The 18,918-nt window shown below is 42.1% G+C and overlaps 1 protein-coding gene across 1 annotated transcript in view; it reads right to left on the bottom strand.

The window, feature by feature from the left end:
- Positions 1-18,918, bottom strand: part of LOC114642066 (uncharacterized) — a 29,122-nt gene that overhangs the window by 6,231 nt on the left and 3,973 nt on the right. The window contains exons 2-3 of the mRNA XM_028791051.2: positions 5,928-7,150; positions 1,555-2,701 (exon numbers count right to left, since the gene is read on the bottom strand). Coding sequence (XP_028646884.1) covers positions 1,555-2,701; positions 5,928-7,068 — 2,288 coding nt within the window. The 5' untranslated portion in view covers positions 7,069-7,150. The remainder of the gene's footprint in view (positions 1-1,554; positions 2,702-5,927; positions 7,151-18,918) is intronic.

Raw genomic sequence — 18,918 nt, 5'->3', positions numbered from 1 at the left:
AATTTGTAATAAATTTGCAAACCTTTCTGATCACAAGTTTTAATTTTGGCATTACGGGTTATTCTGTTCAGATTGTGGCAAATTTATCCAATTAAAAATAAAATCTTCAACACACAACAAATTAAGTTGAAAGTGAAGGGGTCTGAATACTTTCTGAATGCAATGTAAGGAAGGAAATTTATAAAGTAAAATGAATTCTATGAAAGAACAAAGAATAATCCAAAAACATGTTCACCACAAAGTCCTGGGAAGTTCATATCAATTTGTATAGCTGGCTGACCACTTTTCCTGTTCCATGGTGATTTTTCACCTGTTACTATGGATGGAGAATGGGCAGGCCAGATAAGCCAGGAAAACAGGATAAGGAGTGTTATGGTGTATAAAATCTGTACATTTTGGTTTCCATTATATTTTGTTCGAGACAAGACAACAGATGAACTAAGACAGATCAAAGCAGGTTTCCTCACACCTCACTTTCAAACAGCTGTTTCCTACATTGAAAGGAAGACATTCTATTTACAACCTGGGAAAGGATGCTGAGCTGACACCTCAAGCTATTGATTACTTTATGGATGGACATCTATGGCCTGGGAAAGGGAAACAGGCAATATCAAAGAACTTTATTATCTGCGAAAGAGTTTGAGCAAAATTCATCAATCACATTGACAGCCAGCCAATCAGGTTCATGTGTTGTGTAACCAAGGCATGATATTTCATAATAAATATGCCTTGGTTTGTAAGAGGAACAGAAGGAGAAGAAGGAGGAAGAAGTAGAGGAGAAGAAGCAAGAAGAAGGAGGAGAAGAAGAAGAACAGACGAAGACGACATTGGTCGTCAGAAAGGCATCATGAACATCCATTGATAAATCAAATGCCTCCCTGGGACATTCATCCTTGTCATTTCAACTTTTTCGTAAGCTTTTCCTAAAGACTATATATATTCAGACTTTCCTATCAGTACTTATTTTCTATTCTTTGTTCCAGTGGTATTATTATTATTATTATTATTGTAATAAATACCATGCTGCTTTTAACTTTCTATGCTTTGTTTTAATGTCTAGAGTGATTGAATTAATAAGATAGATTTCTTTTAGCACCTGGTGTAGCCAGATTTTTGCCATTATTTCTGTGCTGCAAGGTTTATAAGGCTGAGAGTGAGGAGCGCCACTCAAAAGAAGGGACAGTATGAGAAGAAGTTATTCTTGGCTGATAAATGGCCTATAGTCAAGGATACTGAGTCTTTGTATGTTTTAATATTTTCTTGGAGACCAAAAGTAACATTTAGGTCTGAGGTCTATTTAAAACATCATATGTTGTCCGTGCCGATAATAAGTAAGTCTCTTGAAGTGCTGAGTGACAGGCTGATGTGTGGTATAAAGTGCAAAGGGTTAATCAGCGTGTGTGTGTCATTCATAGGGCACTGTTGTGGTTAGGGTCTGTGTGTGTGTGTTCATTTTAACAGTAGACCAACCTGATAACGAACCTGACGAGAACATTTACCCTTGAGAAAACAGCCTATCAGTTTGACCAACATCAGCTATGACATTCTATTTACCTTCTTACAGTTTTGCTCAGCACTTTGTTCACATTTATACTCAGTGGAGCTTCATAATGTGAGATCCTTGGGTCATATGCTTGTTCTGTAATTTCCGCGTACTCTTTACAGTGGTACAATAAGGCAACCTGTTCATTCACCTCATGTCTTACTCCAAAATTCTCCAGTGGATAGTGTACTGATATTTTGTAGGCAATTCTGGGATCTATAATCATTTTTTTTGCCTCTGTCCTCCTAACTTTCGTCTCTCTTCTTACATGCTCTAAAATGTTTATTCCACTAATGTCATTCCATTGTAGGGTTGAGGGGTCCTTAGCAGGAGAATCAGCTGGAAAGACAGTGTTGGTGAACCAGAAGATGTTGGCTCTAGTTGCCTTTGTTAGGTAGTCCATCAGGTCTCTCCAGTTCCCGTGTTTATAGGGTAGAATGACCTCATCCTGGTCAATAAAAACCAAGTATCTGCTGGAGTACATGTTCCTGTACAGGCAGTCATTCAGTACGGCGATCTGGCCGTGATAGTGCAAATCTCCTAAGTGGTTGGGAAAGAGCCAGCCTGTGGATGGGTTAAGGTACAAATTTATCGTCCAATTAAGCACTTGCACAAACCCTTCTTTGGTATAGTAGTCCAGCACCTCCTGAACCTGGTCAGAGCAGTTCGTTTTGTAGATGACCACCTTGCCGGCCCCCAGCAGTCGGTACATCTCCAGAGATTGAATGAGCTGCAGGACATTACTGAAGTTGAACATCGTGGAAAGGCACACAGTGAAGTCCTGCTGGAGCTTGGCAGGTCGAGATTCTTTAGTGTTCTGAATTTTCAAAGCGACTCCTGGTGGTCTGCTATCCATGCTTGTACTCACAGTCACACTGGACATTGCCGTTGACCCACATGGGTTTTTGCAGAGGAATGTTGTGGCTCCGTATGGAAAATCAAAGTGCTCACTATGAATTTCCACCTTGACAGGCCCAACGTGAAGGGCGCTTTCACACTGGACGTGGCAATACAATGTTGTTTTCATCTTCTCATACTGATCTCGCTTAACAATTCCTAGGATTCGAATGACGTCCTGCTGCTGTCGGTCATCATAAAATGCAGAAATGACAAAAGCTTGGGTGCCATTCACAGGAGTGACCAATGGAGGGGCATTCTCTGAAATACACAATAAAACCCACATTGTAGTGTTAGTATATGAGTGCATTTATATGTTTGACAGACGGACTGGAAATTATTGACAAGGTCATCTATCAGGGGCCTGCTTTCCTCCAGTGTGTAACTGGAATTTGATGGGACCGACTGAAAAAAATAACTGGAGCACAGCCAATGAGGAATTGAATTGATAATGACCACCGTCAATGAGATATATGAAACATATAATATCAAAAGTTAGTACTTTGGCTTTATGCAGTTTCTGGAAATATAACACCATTAGCATTTTCATTCTGATGTTAAGTAGGCCAGCATATTAATAATAAACCCTTGAGGAAAAAAAAACAACCATGCAGTCACCATGTGCTCCCCTGCTCCAGAGTCCTTAGTTCAATGGCCATACTCACGTAACCTACAAGTATAATAACACTGTGTCCCACAAAGCTTGGAAAGAGAGGCTGTCTAAACATGTGAGATTGTGCAGATGTTTCAAAAATGACTTCAGCAAACCAATGAAGTTGTGTTTTGGTATTCTTTACAAGGTGTTCAAAGGACATTAGAAAGAATCCAAAGATGCTTCTTTGTCTTAACACATCCAGGTCTGGTCCTGGACAGGTCATTCATTAATTTGCTATACTTAGAGTGTGGTCGTCAGTGGAGTCCATCAGAGGTCTGCCCTTGGACCATTAGATTTTATGATTTATATTCATGACAGGCGGCACGGTGGTACAGTGGGTAGTGCTGCTGCCTCGCAGTTAGGATACCTGGGATCGCTTCCCGGGTCCTCCCTTCGTGGAGTTTGCATGTTGTCTGTTTGGGTTTCCACCGGGTGCTCCGGTTTCCTCCCACAGTCCAAAGACATGCAGGTTAGGTGCATTGGCGATTCTAAATTGTCCCTAGTGTGTGTGTGTGTGTGTGTGTGTGTGTGTGTGTGTGTGTGTGTTTGCAGCCTGCCCGGGGTTTGTTTCCTGCCTTGCATCTTGTGTTGGCTGGGATTGGCTCCAGCAGACCCCCGTGACCCTGTAGTTAGGATATAGCGGGTTGGATAATGGATGGATGGATATTCATGACATTGACATCATTAGAGTCAGTAAACTTATGAATGATGAGAGATTTATCATATAGTACTAAATTGGAGGGATGGTGGACAATGAGGAGCAAAAGCTATTCAAAAAGACCTGAACAAGCATCAGAGCTGGGCAAACCCTTGGAAAATACAAACAGACAAATTGGGGACAAATAAAATCTATCATATAGTGTGCTTTGCCTTTCACATCTATCTATCTATCATATATAATAAATGTAAATGTATGTAATAAAAGTACTCATTATATCAGTGGCGAGATTTATGTTGTTGTTCTGGTAGTATGATGCTCGCTTTGCCAATTATGATGACCATCCTGGCAGTCACAATCGTAAAGCAATGACAGAGCCAGAATTGATTCTGTGGCCCCAGGAGGTTGCATTTCTTTGGGCTTCATTTGCAGGAATCAAGAAACAGAACAGATGAACGGGTAAGAAACACACGAGGCAGGACAGAAACTCGTGGATGTTATTTCAGATAAAGGTGCATTTTGGTGTGTTTTCACATGGAAAATATGCAGCATTTTATGGCTTTTAAAAAGCACAGCACTCCTCCACAGTGATGTGAATGGCCATAAAACAGAATCGATTGCAGTGGTGTGTAATTGATTATAGCGGTGTGCTTCAGATTCATTGTGTTTTGTCACTGTTGCAGAAAAAAATTACAGATACAGTGATCCCTCGCTATATCGCACTTCGACTTTCGTGGCTTCACTCCATCACGGATTTTATATATAAGCATATTTAAATATATATCATGGATTTATGGCTGGTTCGGGGATTTCTGCGGACAATGGGTCTTTTAATTTCTGGTACATGCTTCCTCAGTTGGTTTGCCCAGTTGATTTCATACAAGGGACGCTATTGGCAGATGGCTGAGAAGCTACCCAACCACAGCGCGTATTATGTATTAAATAAAACTCCTCAAATATATTGTGAGCACGGGGGCTGTTCGCACCCCTAGAGGACACGGCCGCTCCTCAAAAAACACTGAAAGATTACCTTCACACTGCTCCCTTCTTTGCTGGGCTTGCATGTGGCTGCTTTGCAGGCGATATGCTTCCCGCATGGTGCTTCGCATACTTAAAAGATCAAACAGCACGTATTGATTTTTGATTGTTTGCTTTCCTCTCTCTCTCGCTCTGACAATCTCTGATCCTGACGGAGGGGCTGTTCGCACACTGGCCTAGAGGATACGGACGCTCCTCTAAAAAATGCTGAGAAATGCTTGCTCCCTTCCTTGCAGCTACTTTGTCCGGCGGTGCTTCGCATACTTAAAAGCCAAACAGCCCTATTGATTTGTTTGCTTTTCTCTATCTCTATGACATGATCTGCTCCTGACGCGCACTCCTTTGAAGAGGAAGATATGTTTGCATTCTTTTAATTGTGAGACGGAACTGTCATCTCTGTCTTGTCATGGAAGCACAGTTTAAACTTTTGAAAAAGAGACAAATGTTTGTTTGCAGTGTTTGAATAACGTTCCTGTCTCTCTACAACCTCCTGTGTTTCTGCGCAAATCTGTGACCCAAGCATGACAATATAAAAATAACCATATAAACATATGGTTTCTACTTCGCGGATTTTCACCTTTCGTGGGGGGGTCTGGAACGCAACCCCCACGATGGAGGAGGGATTACTGTAAATCAAAAACCGTGAACAAGGCTTTATGGAGTAATATTTCTTTCTTCACCTTTGAAAACTCTAAGAAACATCCATCCATCCATTTTCGAACCTGCTGAATCCGAACACAGGGTCACGGGGGTCTGCTGGAGCCAATCCCAGCCAACACAGGGCGCAAGGCAGGGAACCAACCCACCGCAGGACACACACAGCACACATTAGGGCCAATTGAGAATCGCCAATCGACCTAACCTGCATGTCTTTGGACTGTGGGAGGAAACTGGAGTACCCGGAGGAAACCCACGCAGACACGGGGAGAACATGCAAACTCCATGCAGCAGCACTACCACTGCTCCACCGTGCCGCCCTCTAAGAAACACTTTTTTTTTTAAAGAATTGGCTAAAACTAATTTTTGCATCAATATCACAGATTATTATGAAAAGAGAATGAGAGAAACAAAAAGGCTAAGGAAGAGACAGACCAATGAGTGTTTCATGGGGGACCCTTATGTCAAAATGTCCTCACCTTTCTCTTGAATTCTCATCCTGACAACAGCCACTTGCCCTTGAGGAGGCTCCTTCACAAAGCACTGTGCCACGAAAGAAGGCCATTCCCCAACATTAGAATCCTTGGCCAGAGAGATGTAAAAGAAGGTGGTGTCCACTCCTAGTGCTTTCCTGCTGGATGGGTGGCCACACTTTGCTTGTCGTCTTTCTGTATTTTCTTGTTCTTCTCCAACATCTGAAGAGGAGAGTATGGATTTGTGACAGTCCTGCACCTCCAGGTAGCCGACAGTGAAGTTCTCCTTCACAAAGAACTGCAGAAGTCCTGCCCAGGTGTTGCTTGTACTGTAAAAGTTGGTTTGCCCTGAGGTGGACAGTGCCAGCTTCTGGCTGGTGCCCGAGTTTCTATAAATGCAGTCTCTCCAAGCAGCAACCTGAATATCGTTTAGGAAATCCTCCCAGTTGGATTCACTGAAAAAACGACTAACTCTCCAGTCGATGACTTCCACACAGCCCTCCATAGTGAACTGAGCCAGCACCTCCTGTGCCTTTGTGGTGCCACTGTTTGTGTAAATGAAGACTTTTTTAGCCCCCAGCAGTTGATACATGTGGACAAGCTGGACGAGATGTGCTCTGCTGTAATTGCTAAAGACTGAAATGCAGGCAGTGAAGTCACGCTGAGGCTCCCCCTCATGGGCAGTAGGAGCTTGAATGGCAGACATTGAGAGCCCCTGGTCATTGTGTGTATTCACAGTCACTTTAGTCAAAGCACCGGCCAATCCACATGGGTTTGGGCACAGGAGGTCCACCAGCCTGTAAGGGAAGTCATAAACCGTGGAGTGGACTTCAGGATGTGCTTCTGTGGAGACCACATGGCCGTCACACTCAACATGGCAGTGGTATTCCTTGTGTGTGTCTGTGCTCACGACAGCCATAATCCGAATCACATCTCCAGTGACGTTCCCTGCTGCTTTACTGCTTTCATGAAAATAAACTGACAAAGTGAATCCTTGGGGGCTGCCGGCGTGTGTTTCTTGGTGAAAGAGGTGCTGAAAATACGGTGGAAATTTTATAAATATGAAGTAAGAAAAAAAAGTGAAGAGAAATAAGATAATCACACAGAGTCGTCGAGGGCTGTTCAGCATCCACTTTATAAAATTCATGACTGCTGTCACAACGATCTCTCTGTAGATTCAAGATTCAAGGGTTTTTGTTCATCACAAACAGAAGACAAAAGACAAATACCTAAAAAAAATAAGAAGAAGCGTTAGATGGGGAAGTCAGCCATGGCCCAGAAGGCAAATGTAGGACCTCTCATTATCACTCAAACCTTAAAGTTGTTGCTTAAGTCACTTCATTTAATGCAGTTAGACACATTTTTTCTTTAGGGCGTCATCATCGACGGGTAAACTCTGTTACTCTACACAATGGCAGAGCCGTGAAAGCAGAGCTCCTGTACAGCAGTGTCCCTCTATGTTCAGTGTTTGCAGTGTTTTTCAACCTAGATATCTATAAGGGGGGCGGCACGGTGGCGCAGTGGGTAGCGCTGCTGCCTCGCAGTTGGGAGACCTGGGGACCTGGGTTTGCTTCCCGGGTCCTCCCTGCGTGGGTTTCCTCCGGGCACTCCGGTTTCCTCCCACAGTCCAAAGACATGCAGGTTAGGTGGATTGGCGATTCTAAATTGGCCCTAGTGTGTGCTTGGTGTGTGGGTGTGTTTGTGTGTGTGTCCTGCGGTGGGTTGGCACCCTGCCCGGGATTGGTTCCTGCCTTGTGCCCTGTGTTAGCTGGGATTGGCCCCAGCAGACCCCCGTGACCCTGTGTTCGGATTCAGCGGGTTGGAAAATGGATGGATGGATGGATGGATATCTATAAGGGGGGGCGCGAAAAAAAATGGAAATTGAAGTGGAAGCCATTTATTGAAACAAACTTGTTTATTGCAACTGTTTATGGTAGAAAAATCACACAGAGTGTGTCGACTATCGGCTCTGTGGTATTTGTGTAAATGACCGCAAAATCATTCAGCACGTAGGGGACATAATGATGTAGAATACCGGAAGTGTGGAGAAACTGAGGAAATAACGGAATCAATAAAATGGTAATCTTTAAAATTGTTGGATCCTTGGTATAGGGAGCAAGGTATGCAATTGATTATAAATTGTTTCATTTATTCATTTAATAATAATACATTTTATTTATACAAGGCACCTTTCTAAGAACTCAAGGACATCCGAACAAACAATAAATAAATAAAAAAAACACATTATAAACAACTTAAAACATCAGAAAAAAACTGAAAATATAAAGATTAAAACCAAACAGGCACTGTAATCATAGAGAAAAAGCCATTTTAAACAGATGGGTTTTAAGTTTACATTTGAAAGTTGAAAATGATTCAATATTTCTAAGCTCAGTAGGTAGTGAGTTCCAGAACAGCTCCCAATGGTGGTAAGACGAGTGAGAGGAACGGTCAGGATGATGAAGGAAGAGGATCTAAGGTTATGGGAGGGAATGGCAACATGAAGAAGGATGGACAGATATGGAGGGTTGAGGTTATGAATGGACGTAAATGTTAACAGCAGAATTTTAAAATCAATTTGAAACTTAAGTGGGAGACAATGAAGCTGCTGCAAGACCAGAGCAATATGGTGAATAGATGAGGTTCGAGTAATGATGTGAGCTGCAGAATTCTGGACTAGCTGAAGCTGATTTATTAGAGAGACCAAACAGGAGTGAAGTGCAATAATCCAGCCGAGAAGTAACAAGACTGTGAACAAGAATGGCAGTGGTATGGGGAGTGAGGGAGGGGCGGATGTGATTTAATATTATGTCGTTGGAAGTAAGTAGACCGGGTGATAATGAGATTGGAAAGACAGAGTATTATCAAGGATGACACCAAGACTCTTGACCTGAGGTGATGGGGAAATAAAGGAGTTATCAATAACAAGTGAAAGATTATCAGCTTTGGATAATGATGACTTTGTACCAATGGGGAGAACCTCAATTTTGTCACTGTTTAAGAAAATGTGAAGAAAACCAGGATTTAATTTCAGCAATACAGTCGATAGATAGATAGAGATAGATAGATAGATAGATAGATAGATAGATAGATAGATAGATAGATAGATAGATAGATAGATAGATAGATAGATAGATAGATAGATAGATAGATAGATAGATAGATATTATCAATAAACGAAGATGGTAGAAAAGAAGAGTTGGGTTTACTAGCAAGGTACAGCTGGGTGTCATCAGCATAACAGTGGAAATGAATGTTATATTTACAAAAGATATGAAATGAATGGATTGTGTTCAAAAAATGCTTTAGTTGCCTCACATTTTTATGGTTTTGTTCACCCCACTGAATTAAAGCTGAAAGTCTGCACTTCAACTGCATCAGAGTTGTTTCATTTCAAATTCATTGTGGTAATGTACAGAACCAAAATTAGAAAAAAGTTGTCTCTGTCCAAATATTTATGGACCTAACTGTATATACTGTATGTATATCCCTCCACCAAAACAGCAACGTGAAAACACCATATATACAATAACAAATCCTCCCTTGCCCCTGTAATGTATAACAAACGCAAAACACAAATAACAACAATGGATGAATACGGAAATGACAATGATCGTGAACTTGAGTCCGGGTATATTACTGTCCTGAATACGGATGACTGATTAACAAAGCATGGATGTGTTTGTATCTCCCGGAAAATGGAACAATCTCACCGTGTTTCCTTGGCGTGTGGTGGATAATGAAGTCCAACCCCGGGATCTCTGGTGATGACTGAGCTGAAGTGAATCTGGCTGAATGAAAAACAAACTGGATACAAAGCACGATGAGAAAAATAGCACGAAATGCTGGTTCGTTGTCGTTAAATGAAATCTCCGTCTTTCTCCTTCCTCCTCTCTCTGTTGTTTCCCTCCTGATCGTTTAAATAGTAAAGAGCCGGATGTAACTGATTGTGAACAGGTGCTTTCCATCCTGTGGCTGCGGTCTCTCTCCCTCATCATTCCCCTCTGCACTTACGGGGACAACATTCACTGACATACACATAACGAACAGTAAACGGGATGATGGAAACAACACGCACTCAGCACATACATCGAATACACTATTACTGTGTACCCCGCTACAAACTATCTGTCACCACTTCACCACCTACCAGCTAATGTGTGGTGAGAGACAAGTTGGGATCATGTGCACCCACCGCACAACAAACCACCTGGACTGGGACCCAAGTGCAGCGGGTGACACATTAACACCACACAGGTGGCGTAGTGGTAGCACTTCTGCTTTGCAGCAAGGAGGTTGTGGGATTGTATCCCCAGGTCCTCCCTGCATGGAGAGTGCTTTGAGTAGTGAGAAAAACACAATATAAGTGTAAAGGATTATTATTATTGGAACAGTGGGAGGTTTCTCACTGTGGCTGGAGTGCCAATCCTGGCACCAAGATTTCCCTGTAAGTTGGAGGACCTCCTTTGCAGGGCTGATGTGATGGTGCAGGTCCTGCTCCACGCTCCCTCTTCTTGGTTTGAGAGCCTCTGGAACTCAACACCGTCGGTAATATATGAGCTGTGCAAATGGGGACAAAACTCTTGGAGCAAGGGGAAGGTGCAAAGTGCTTTTACTAAAAACAAAACCAAAAACAGTGTCCACAGTTATATAGGACTATACTTCCTTAGAAGGCTGGCGTCCTTCAACATCTGCAATAACATGCTGCAGATGTTCTATCAGACGGTTGTGGCGAGCGCCCTCTACTATGCAGTGGTGTGCTGGGAAGGCAGCATTAAGAAGGACGCCTTACGCCTGGACAAACTGGTGAGGAAGGCAGGCTCTATTGTAGGCACGGAGCTGGACAGTTTGACATCCGTGACGGAGCGACGGGCGCTGAGCAGACTCCTGTCAATTATGGAGAATCCACTGCATCCACTGAACAGGATCATCTCCAGACAGAGGAGCAGCTTCAGCGACAGACTGCTGTCACCATCCTGCTCCACTGACAGACTGAGGAGATCATTCCTCAGCCACACTATGTGACTCTTCAATTCCACCCGGGGGGGTAAACGTTAACATTATACGTTAACATTATAAAGTTACTGTCTGTCTGTATACCTGCATTGTTATCACTCTTTAATTTAATATTGTTTTTATCAGTATGCTGCTGGAGTATGGGAATTTCCCCTTGGGATTAATAAAGTATCTATCTATCTATCTATCTGTTCAGTGCTCAAAGTTAATTAAATAATCCGAAAAAACAGATGACTGTGTAGGTTAAAACCCAAAATAAATAAATCCTTTAAAATGAGGTTAATACTGTCTGGAAGCGGTCCTTTATAAAAACCTGGTGCCTTCTCCTTTTAACTGGCAGCTCCCCTGCTTCTCCCATACAGGCCTTGCAACAGGGGACTCGCCCTATCCGCAGGTGTACCTGACTCTCCTCCTGGTCTGGTAGCCTTCCGTCCCCTTGCTACGTGCAGCACACACGCCGGACTGAGACTCGGGTTCCCCCAAGGGCCATGGCACTCACGCTGGGGCTTAACCTCCCCAGGCCCCCCAACTCCTGCTGCCTCCTTGGCCTTAACACTAGAATTACCAGAGCCTACGAAAAAACTCATAGATCCGGCCCACCTTAAATCGCTTCTTAAATCCGCTCACACCTCTCCGCCAGCATCCTTTGTCCTCTAAATGTGCTGATAAAAGACAAGCTTCCAGCAGCCGGCTATTCCATCCCCCCCAGCGACTTAGAATTTTGCGCAAACTTTTCCCAGCTCATGCCTTGATTGATTATCTGGGAGTGAAGTGGAGTTTTAGAGTGGAAATAATAGATTGTTATTTGGAACACACGCTGTTCATGTGTGTTCCATTTCTACAGTAATCTGTGTAAACACATTGTTAAAACAGAAAATTTTTCATATTTTAGTAATAAATGTTACAAAATGTAGTAGTCATAAACTATAGAATGTAAAACCTGAGTTCCAAAGATCAAATAAACACTTTCACAAAAGCTTCAAGAATGCTACAACAGTTTCCGTGGTGTAGCACGCTAAGATTTGCTTCTTAGAGTGCAGCAACTTTGCCGTGCCTTACAGACCTGAGTTCAATTCCCTGCTGGGGATAAAGTGTTGCTTTTTTTTTTTTTTTTTTCTTTTTAACCTCAAACGGACATAAAATTTATAAATTGGTATGCACTGTCAGTTAATGACATCGTTATATTTTCATGTGGGATGCTCCTTTTAAAATATTTTAACAATTGAGACTGCAATTAACATGAACAACTGTCCTTATAACTTATTTTTAAGATCCATAACACACAGACAGACAGAGCACTGCGTAATAGAGAGACAGACAGGCAGAGATATATAAATAAACAGGGAAGGCACATGTACTGAAAGAAAAAAAGATCAACATGTGCGTTGTTCCTGCTGCACTGAATAAGTTCACGTGCTCTAACATCACCCCTCCCACCAATCTGACTCTCTAAGTAACGGCACAAGTACAGACGCAAACCAAGTGTAATCAAGAGTCCCCGGTTCGATCCCCACTCACTCCTAAATTTGCCATTTTCAGTAGTAAGCTGATCTTTTTGTTAATATTATACAGTACGCACATGCACTTCATTTGCGTCTGCTTGCTGGGCCAGATTTACAAATTTTGTTGTAGGCTCTGGTAATTCTAGTGTTAAGCGGTGAGCCATCCATGATCCTGGTCAATCCTGCTCCTCTGAAAAGCTCAACAGGAGCGACTCAATCCATCCGCCTCCGAGTGTCGGCTTTACACCCTGCCAGGGCTCTCCTTCCAGCTGCCTGCCTTTGCTCAAGTGAGCCTGCTCTCTCTCTCTCTCTCTCTTTCTGTCTCTCACTCTGGCTTTTTTCTCCTCCTGCCGTCTTCTTTCTCTTACCTCCGTTCTCTTTCCTTCCCTTCCTTTCTTTATTTCTCCCAGTCTCTTGTGCTGGCCCATACTTATACAGCTCTGTGGGTGCATTGACTCAATCATTCATTGCAGGAAGCCAATGAAGCAATTGAGAACCTTCACGTACTGGTGCGTCTCGCCCCAACTGCCTCATCAACCCCCTGAGGATGTGCGAGTGCGCCCACGGAGAATGACATGGCCAATGAATTATTTAAAACCCAGCCATTCTTTCACTATACCACAGCTGGATGCAGATTGACGTCATACAGAGGACAGAGCAATTGCAGATTAAGGGCCCAATGGAGTCGAGTCAAATTCTGGCATTTATGGAATTCCCACTGTAACTTTTCTGAATTGCTGGCACAGGTCTCTAGCCTCAGAGCCACCAGTCTGTATCTGTGGCGAGTGTACTGGCACAAAAATGGCTGCAATCGCATTATCCAGGTGGGTGCTGCACATTAGTGGTGGTTGAAGTGGCTCCCCACTCACTGAAGCGCTTTGAGTAGTGACAAAAGCGTAATGTAAATGTAAAGAATTATTATTATTATTATTATTGTTATTATTATGTCTGCACTGTTCAGAACAGGAACTTAATAAAACACATCCAACAATCATAGAAAAACATATGAAACCAACGTAAAGATAACTAGCTGCAAGGTAATCGTACAACCAATAGAGTTACAGTATATTGTAAGATTACAGTTAATTTATTTTGTTTTTTTGCATATCACAATATACAGATGTCTATCAAAATGGAACAAGCAAACATCTATACTAATAAAAGGCAAAGCCCTCACTCACTCACTCACTGACTGACTCACTCATCACTAATTCTCCAACTTCCCGTGTAGGTGGAAAGCTGAAATTTGGCAGGCTCATTCCTTACAGCTTACTTACAAAAGTTAGGCAGGTTTCATTTCGAAATTCTACACGTAATGGTCATAACTGGAACCTCTTTTTTGTCCATATACTGTAATAGAGTGCAGCTCGATGGCCGTGGGAGGCGGAGTTGCGTATCGCGTCATCACGCCTCCCACATAATCACGTGAACTGACTGTGAACGCAGTATGTAGAAAACAAGGAAGAGCCCCAAAGAGCGCTGAAGAAAACATTCATTACACAATTGAGAAGGCAGCAAAACAATAAGAAGCGAGCGAGTGACGCATAAATTAAGTTCATAGACCTACAAAAGGTTGCCATTGATTTGAGGCAAGATTGCTTTTCTCCTGTACAACTATACATTGCATTCTCAACCGGAAGCTTGCACGGCTTGGTCATATTACAACCGGAACAGCGGAGCGCCTTATATGAGCAGGCAGTCAGCTAAAGAAGGGAATCAATAAATAACTATAATCTTAATAAACGAACAAAAAATTGCGGAGAATCTGCGGATTACATAAAGGAAATTGGTACCTGAACAGAAAAGTGAGTCTCAAATAGCTACACAATAACTATAACAATCGTAATAAACGAACAATAAAACACTACAGAACCGCGAAGCAAGGAGAAAGGACGGCCTTATATGGCATTCGTTTATAAAACAGCGGAGAAGCTGTGTAAAGGCAGCTTCACAAAAAAACAGATCCTTAACAAATTGTTATTGGTATATTTTCCCTCAGTTTAAAAAGGTTTACTTTTCCTCTTAAAAACAATTTTAAGGCAGTACTTCGCCGCTGCGAAGCGCGGGTATTTTGCTAGTTTAATATAAAAATGAAACAAGGATAGCGTAAACTCTTAGCCTACAGGCATGAGTAAGTTAAAAAATGTCCCTTGGTGATCATAAAAGAATTCCTTCATGAACATTTTATTGTCTTTGTCTAGTTTTTTTTTGTTTTTATTGTATATACAGTATAGCGTTATCCAATAATACTTTTCACACAGCAAATGTCATTTATTGGAGGTGAAAACAGAGACGTTAAATGAACAGAAGCCATAGTCTGCTAGCAAACAAGAATTAGATTTACCCATTGATGCGTCCCTTCCGCATTTTGTTGAAAGGGCGAATTCCATTGTGGTGCACTGAAAGAAGGAAATCCAGGGTGTTTTTAGCTAATTGTGCTCCTTGCATCATAAGAAAGAGCAGTAAACGCCACATATTGATTTGGCAAAAGTTTACACCGGATGCCCTTCCTGACGTAACCCTTCCCATTTATCCGGGCTTGGGACCAGCACGAAGAGACACACTGGTTTGTGCATCCCCTGTGGCTGGGTTGCAATAATAATGACAGTAATGAAAAATAATTAAAAATTGTGGAGATGGCATACACCTTAACCAAAATAACACACTTTATAGGCTAAGAATCCAAAATAGAGTTAAAATAATAACAAACTGTAACCTTTTAATAGTATTCATGATAAACATACTTGAATAATCCCCTGTCACTCATTTAAGAAAACAGGACCCGCAGTGGTGCCCTGGTAGTGCTACGGCATCACAATCGGAGACCCCAGTGTTCACATTGTGGTCAATTAATTGCTTTGCCAATTATGATGACAATCATAGAAATCACAATCGTAAAGAAATGACGGAGCTAGAAACAATTCTTTTCATTTCAGCCATTATTCTTCCTCATCTGACTTCTAGCATTCCATTCCTCTAGTCCTGCCTCTAATCAATTCCACCAATAGTTTTTAGTTGAGGGGGTGTCAATCCCACACTGTCAGTTTGATGAGAAAATCCAGAGGATACATCAGCACCTTGGTCCAGATTCTCTCTGTATTTCTTCTGAACTACACTCATCTATTCACTGATTTTCCTCTTTCCAGCTTCCAACCTTCTTAGAAATCTCAGATCTCATCCGCAAATCTAAGCCATTTGCTTGTCAGCTGGACCCCCTTCCCACAGTTCTGGTTAAAGCCATCCTCCCCTCTCTGGTCCCTCTTATTTCTGCTATAATTCACTCTACTCTCATTAATGATACTCTTCCTTCATCTTTTAAAACTGCTGCAATAAGCCCAATACTGAAAAAACCTGGTGCCAATCCTACTAACTTCAATAATTTTCGCCCTATTTCTAATCTGTCCTAATCTAATAGTAGCTATCCAACTTCACTCCCACTTATCTCATAATAATCTATATGAAGAGTTCCAGTCAGGTTTTCACCCCCTCCATAGTACAGAAAATGCACTTCTTAAAATTACCAATTACCATCTAATGGCTGCTGACTCCGGTTTAATTACTATTCTCATCCTCCTTGACCTGAGTGCGGCCTGTGATTCTATTTGTCATAACACTTTCCTTAATAGATTATCTTTGATTGGCATTACCCACACTCCACTTGATTGGTTCAGTGCCGCAGGCCTCTCAGGCCGCACTCAGTTCATTCAGCTTAAAACTTTCACATCCCAAACACCGCTGTAACTTCAGGTGGGCTCTGTCCTGGGGCCTCTTCTTTTTATTACTTACATTCTTCCCCTCGGCAATATCGTTCGTAAATATAACATTCACTTCCACCATTATGCTGATGACACCCAGCTCTACCATGCCACCTCTTCTTTTCCACCATCTTCACTTATTGACTGCATTGCTGAAATTAAATCCTGGTTTTCTTCAAATTTTCTTAAATTAAACAGTGACAAAACTGAGGTTCTCCCCACTGGTAAAAAATCATCATTATCCAAAGCTGATAATCTTTCACTTGTTATTCATAACTCCTTTGTTTCCCGATAACCTCAGGTCAAGCGTCTGGGTGTCATCCTTGACAGTACTCTGTCTTTCTAATCTCACATTAATAACATCACCCAGTCTGCTTACTTCCACCTACGTCATATTAATCACATCCACCCCTCTCCCCATAGCACTGCCATTCTTGTTCACAGTCTTGTTACTTCTCGTCTGGACTATTGCAATTCACTCCTGTTTGGTCTCTCTAATAAATCTCTCTATAAGCTTCAAATAGTCCAGAATTCTGCCGCTCACATCATTACTCAAACCTCATCTATTCACCATATTACTCTGGTCTGGCAGGAGCTTCATTGGCTCACAATTAAAGTTTCAAATTGATTTTAAAATTCTGCTGTTAACATTTAAGGCCATTCATAACCTCACCCCTCCATACCTATCCGACCTTCTTCATGTTGCCATTCCCTCTCAAAACCTTAGATCCTCCTCCTCCTCCATCCACCTGACCGTCTCTCTCGCTTGTCTTACCACCATTGGGAGCGGAGCGTTCAGCCGTTCTGCTTGCTAGCTCTGGAACTCACTACCTACTGGGCTAAAAATATTGAATCATTCTCAACTTTCAAATGTAAACTTAAAACCCATCTGTTTAAAATGTCTTTTCTTTATGATTACAGTGGCTCTGTTTGGTTTTCATTTTTATATTTTCTGTATTTTCTGATGTTTTAAGTTTTGTTTATAATGTGCTTTATTACTTATTAAATTGTATTATTATTATTATTATTACAAGGGGTCTCCGCCCCCTGCTCGCTCCGCTCGCCTACCCCCGGCGTTGGGTATCCTAAAATACATTGTTTGTATATCCGTCAATCAAGCTTGTTCGTTTTGAACCCGTGCCTGCTTTGCTTCCGCAGTTTCAGACGCGCGTTTACTTCACTCCGCAGTGGTGCCACTCACAATATGGCGGTGACGCCTGTGCCTTCACTCCGCAGTAGTGCCACTCACAATATGGCGGTGAAGCCTGCGCCTTCCATCAGTTATAATCATCAAAATTAAAAGAAATAAACATTTGAAATACATCAGTCTGTGTGTAATGAATGAATCTAATATACAAGTTTCACTTTTTGAATGGAATTACTGAAATAAATCAACTTTGTCATGATATTCTAAGTTTATGACCAGCACCTGTATATTTCTATTATATAAAAAAGCTTAGGACGAGACAAGACCTGTTGAGAGAGATGAGACATGACTTTCTCAGAAAGACACATTTACGTCCCGCAAGACGAGACTTTGTGCCAAGAGATTTAACCAGGGCCGGGGCTGGAAAAAGACAAAGTAGAACGTCATAAAGAATTCAAAAACGTTGACGCGATACACATGCAGAGCGGGTTAGAGATAATGGAAGTACGAAAATTCGAAAGTCTCAAAAAAATTATAGTAAAGATCGAAATAGCGCAAACAAACGGAAATTATTACACTGTGAAATAACAACAGCAAAAAGAGTTTGAATATATTGTTTGGATTTAAACTTTAATTCGGAGACTTGTGGATTGTCTAATTCGTGTTGCCAGGAGGGGACAGTTCTGTCTCTCAAATAAAAGAATAGAAAATCTTCCTCTTCATAAGGGCGCACCTTGGGAGCAGGACCCCCAACAGGAGCAGAGGATATCTGGGGGAGAAGAGAGACAAGGCAGTGAGACAAAAGGACAGCAGCTGCACAGGCTTTAAAATGTTTGAAGTGCCAACTACCTTACAGCTGCCTCCGCTCCTCAGTCTCTGGCTGCCCCAGGCTTTTTTAGAACATTAGAACGCTCTAGACGAGAACAGGCCATTCAGCCCAACAAAGCTTGCCAGTCCTATCCACTTATTTCTTCCAAAAAAACATCAAGTCGAGTTTTGAAAGTCCCCAACTTCTTACTGTCTACCACACTACTTGGTCACTTATTCCAAGTGTCTATCGTTCTTTGTGTAAAGAAAAACTTCCTAATGTTTGTGTAAAATTTACCCTTCACAAGTTTCCAACTGTGTCCCCGTGTTCTTGATGAACTCATTTTAAAATCACAGTCTCGATCCACTGGACTAATTCCCTTCATAATTTTAAACACTTCAATCAGGTCACCTCTTAATCTTCTTCTGCTTAAACCGTATAGGCTCAGCTCTTTTAATCTTTCCTCATAATTCAAACCCTGTAGCCCTGGAATCAGCCCAGTCGCTCTTCTCTGGACATTTTCTATGTCCTTTTTGTAGCCTGTAGACCAAAACTACACACAGGACTCCAGATGAGGTCTCACCAGTGTGTTATAAAGCTACAGCAGAACCTCCTGTGACTTGTACTCCACACATCAAGGCGCTATATAACCTGACATGCTGTTAGCCTTCTTAATGGCTTCTGAACACTGTCGGGAAGTCGATAGCTTAGAGTCCACTACGACTCCTAAATCCTTCTCATAAGGTGGACTCTCGATTTTCTGACCGCC

This window comes from Erpetoichthys calabaricus, chromosome 9, assembly GCF_900747795.2.
Source record: "Erpetoichthys calabaricus chromosome 9, fErpCal1.3, whole genome shotgun sequence".
Lineage (NCBI taxonomy): Eukaryota > Metazoa > Chordata > Cladistia > Polypteriformes > Polypteridae > Erpetoichthys > Erpetoichthys calabaricus.
Note: the sequence above shows the minus strand (reverse complement) of the source record. Positions and strands in the feature narration are given on the sequence as shown.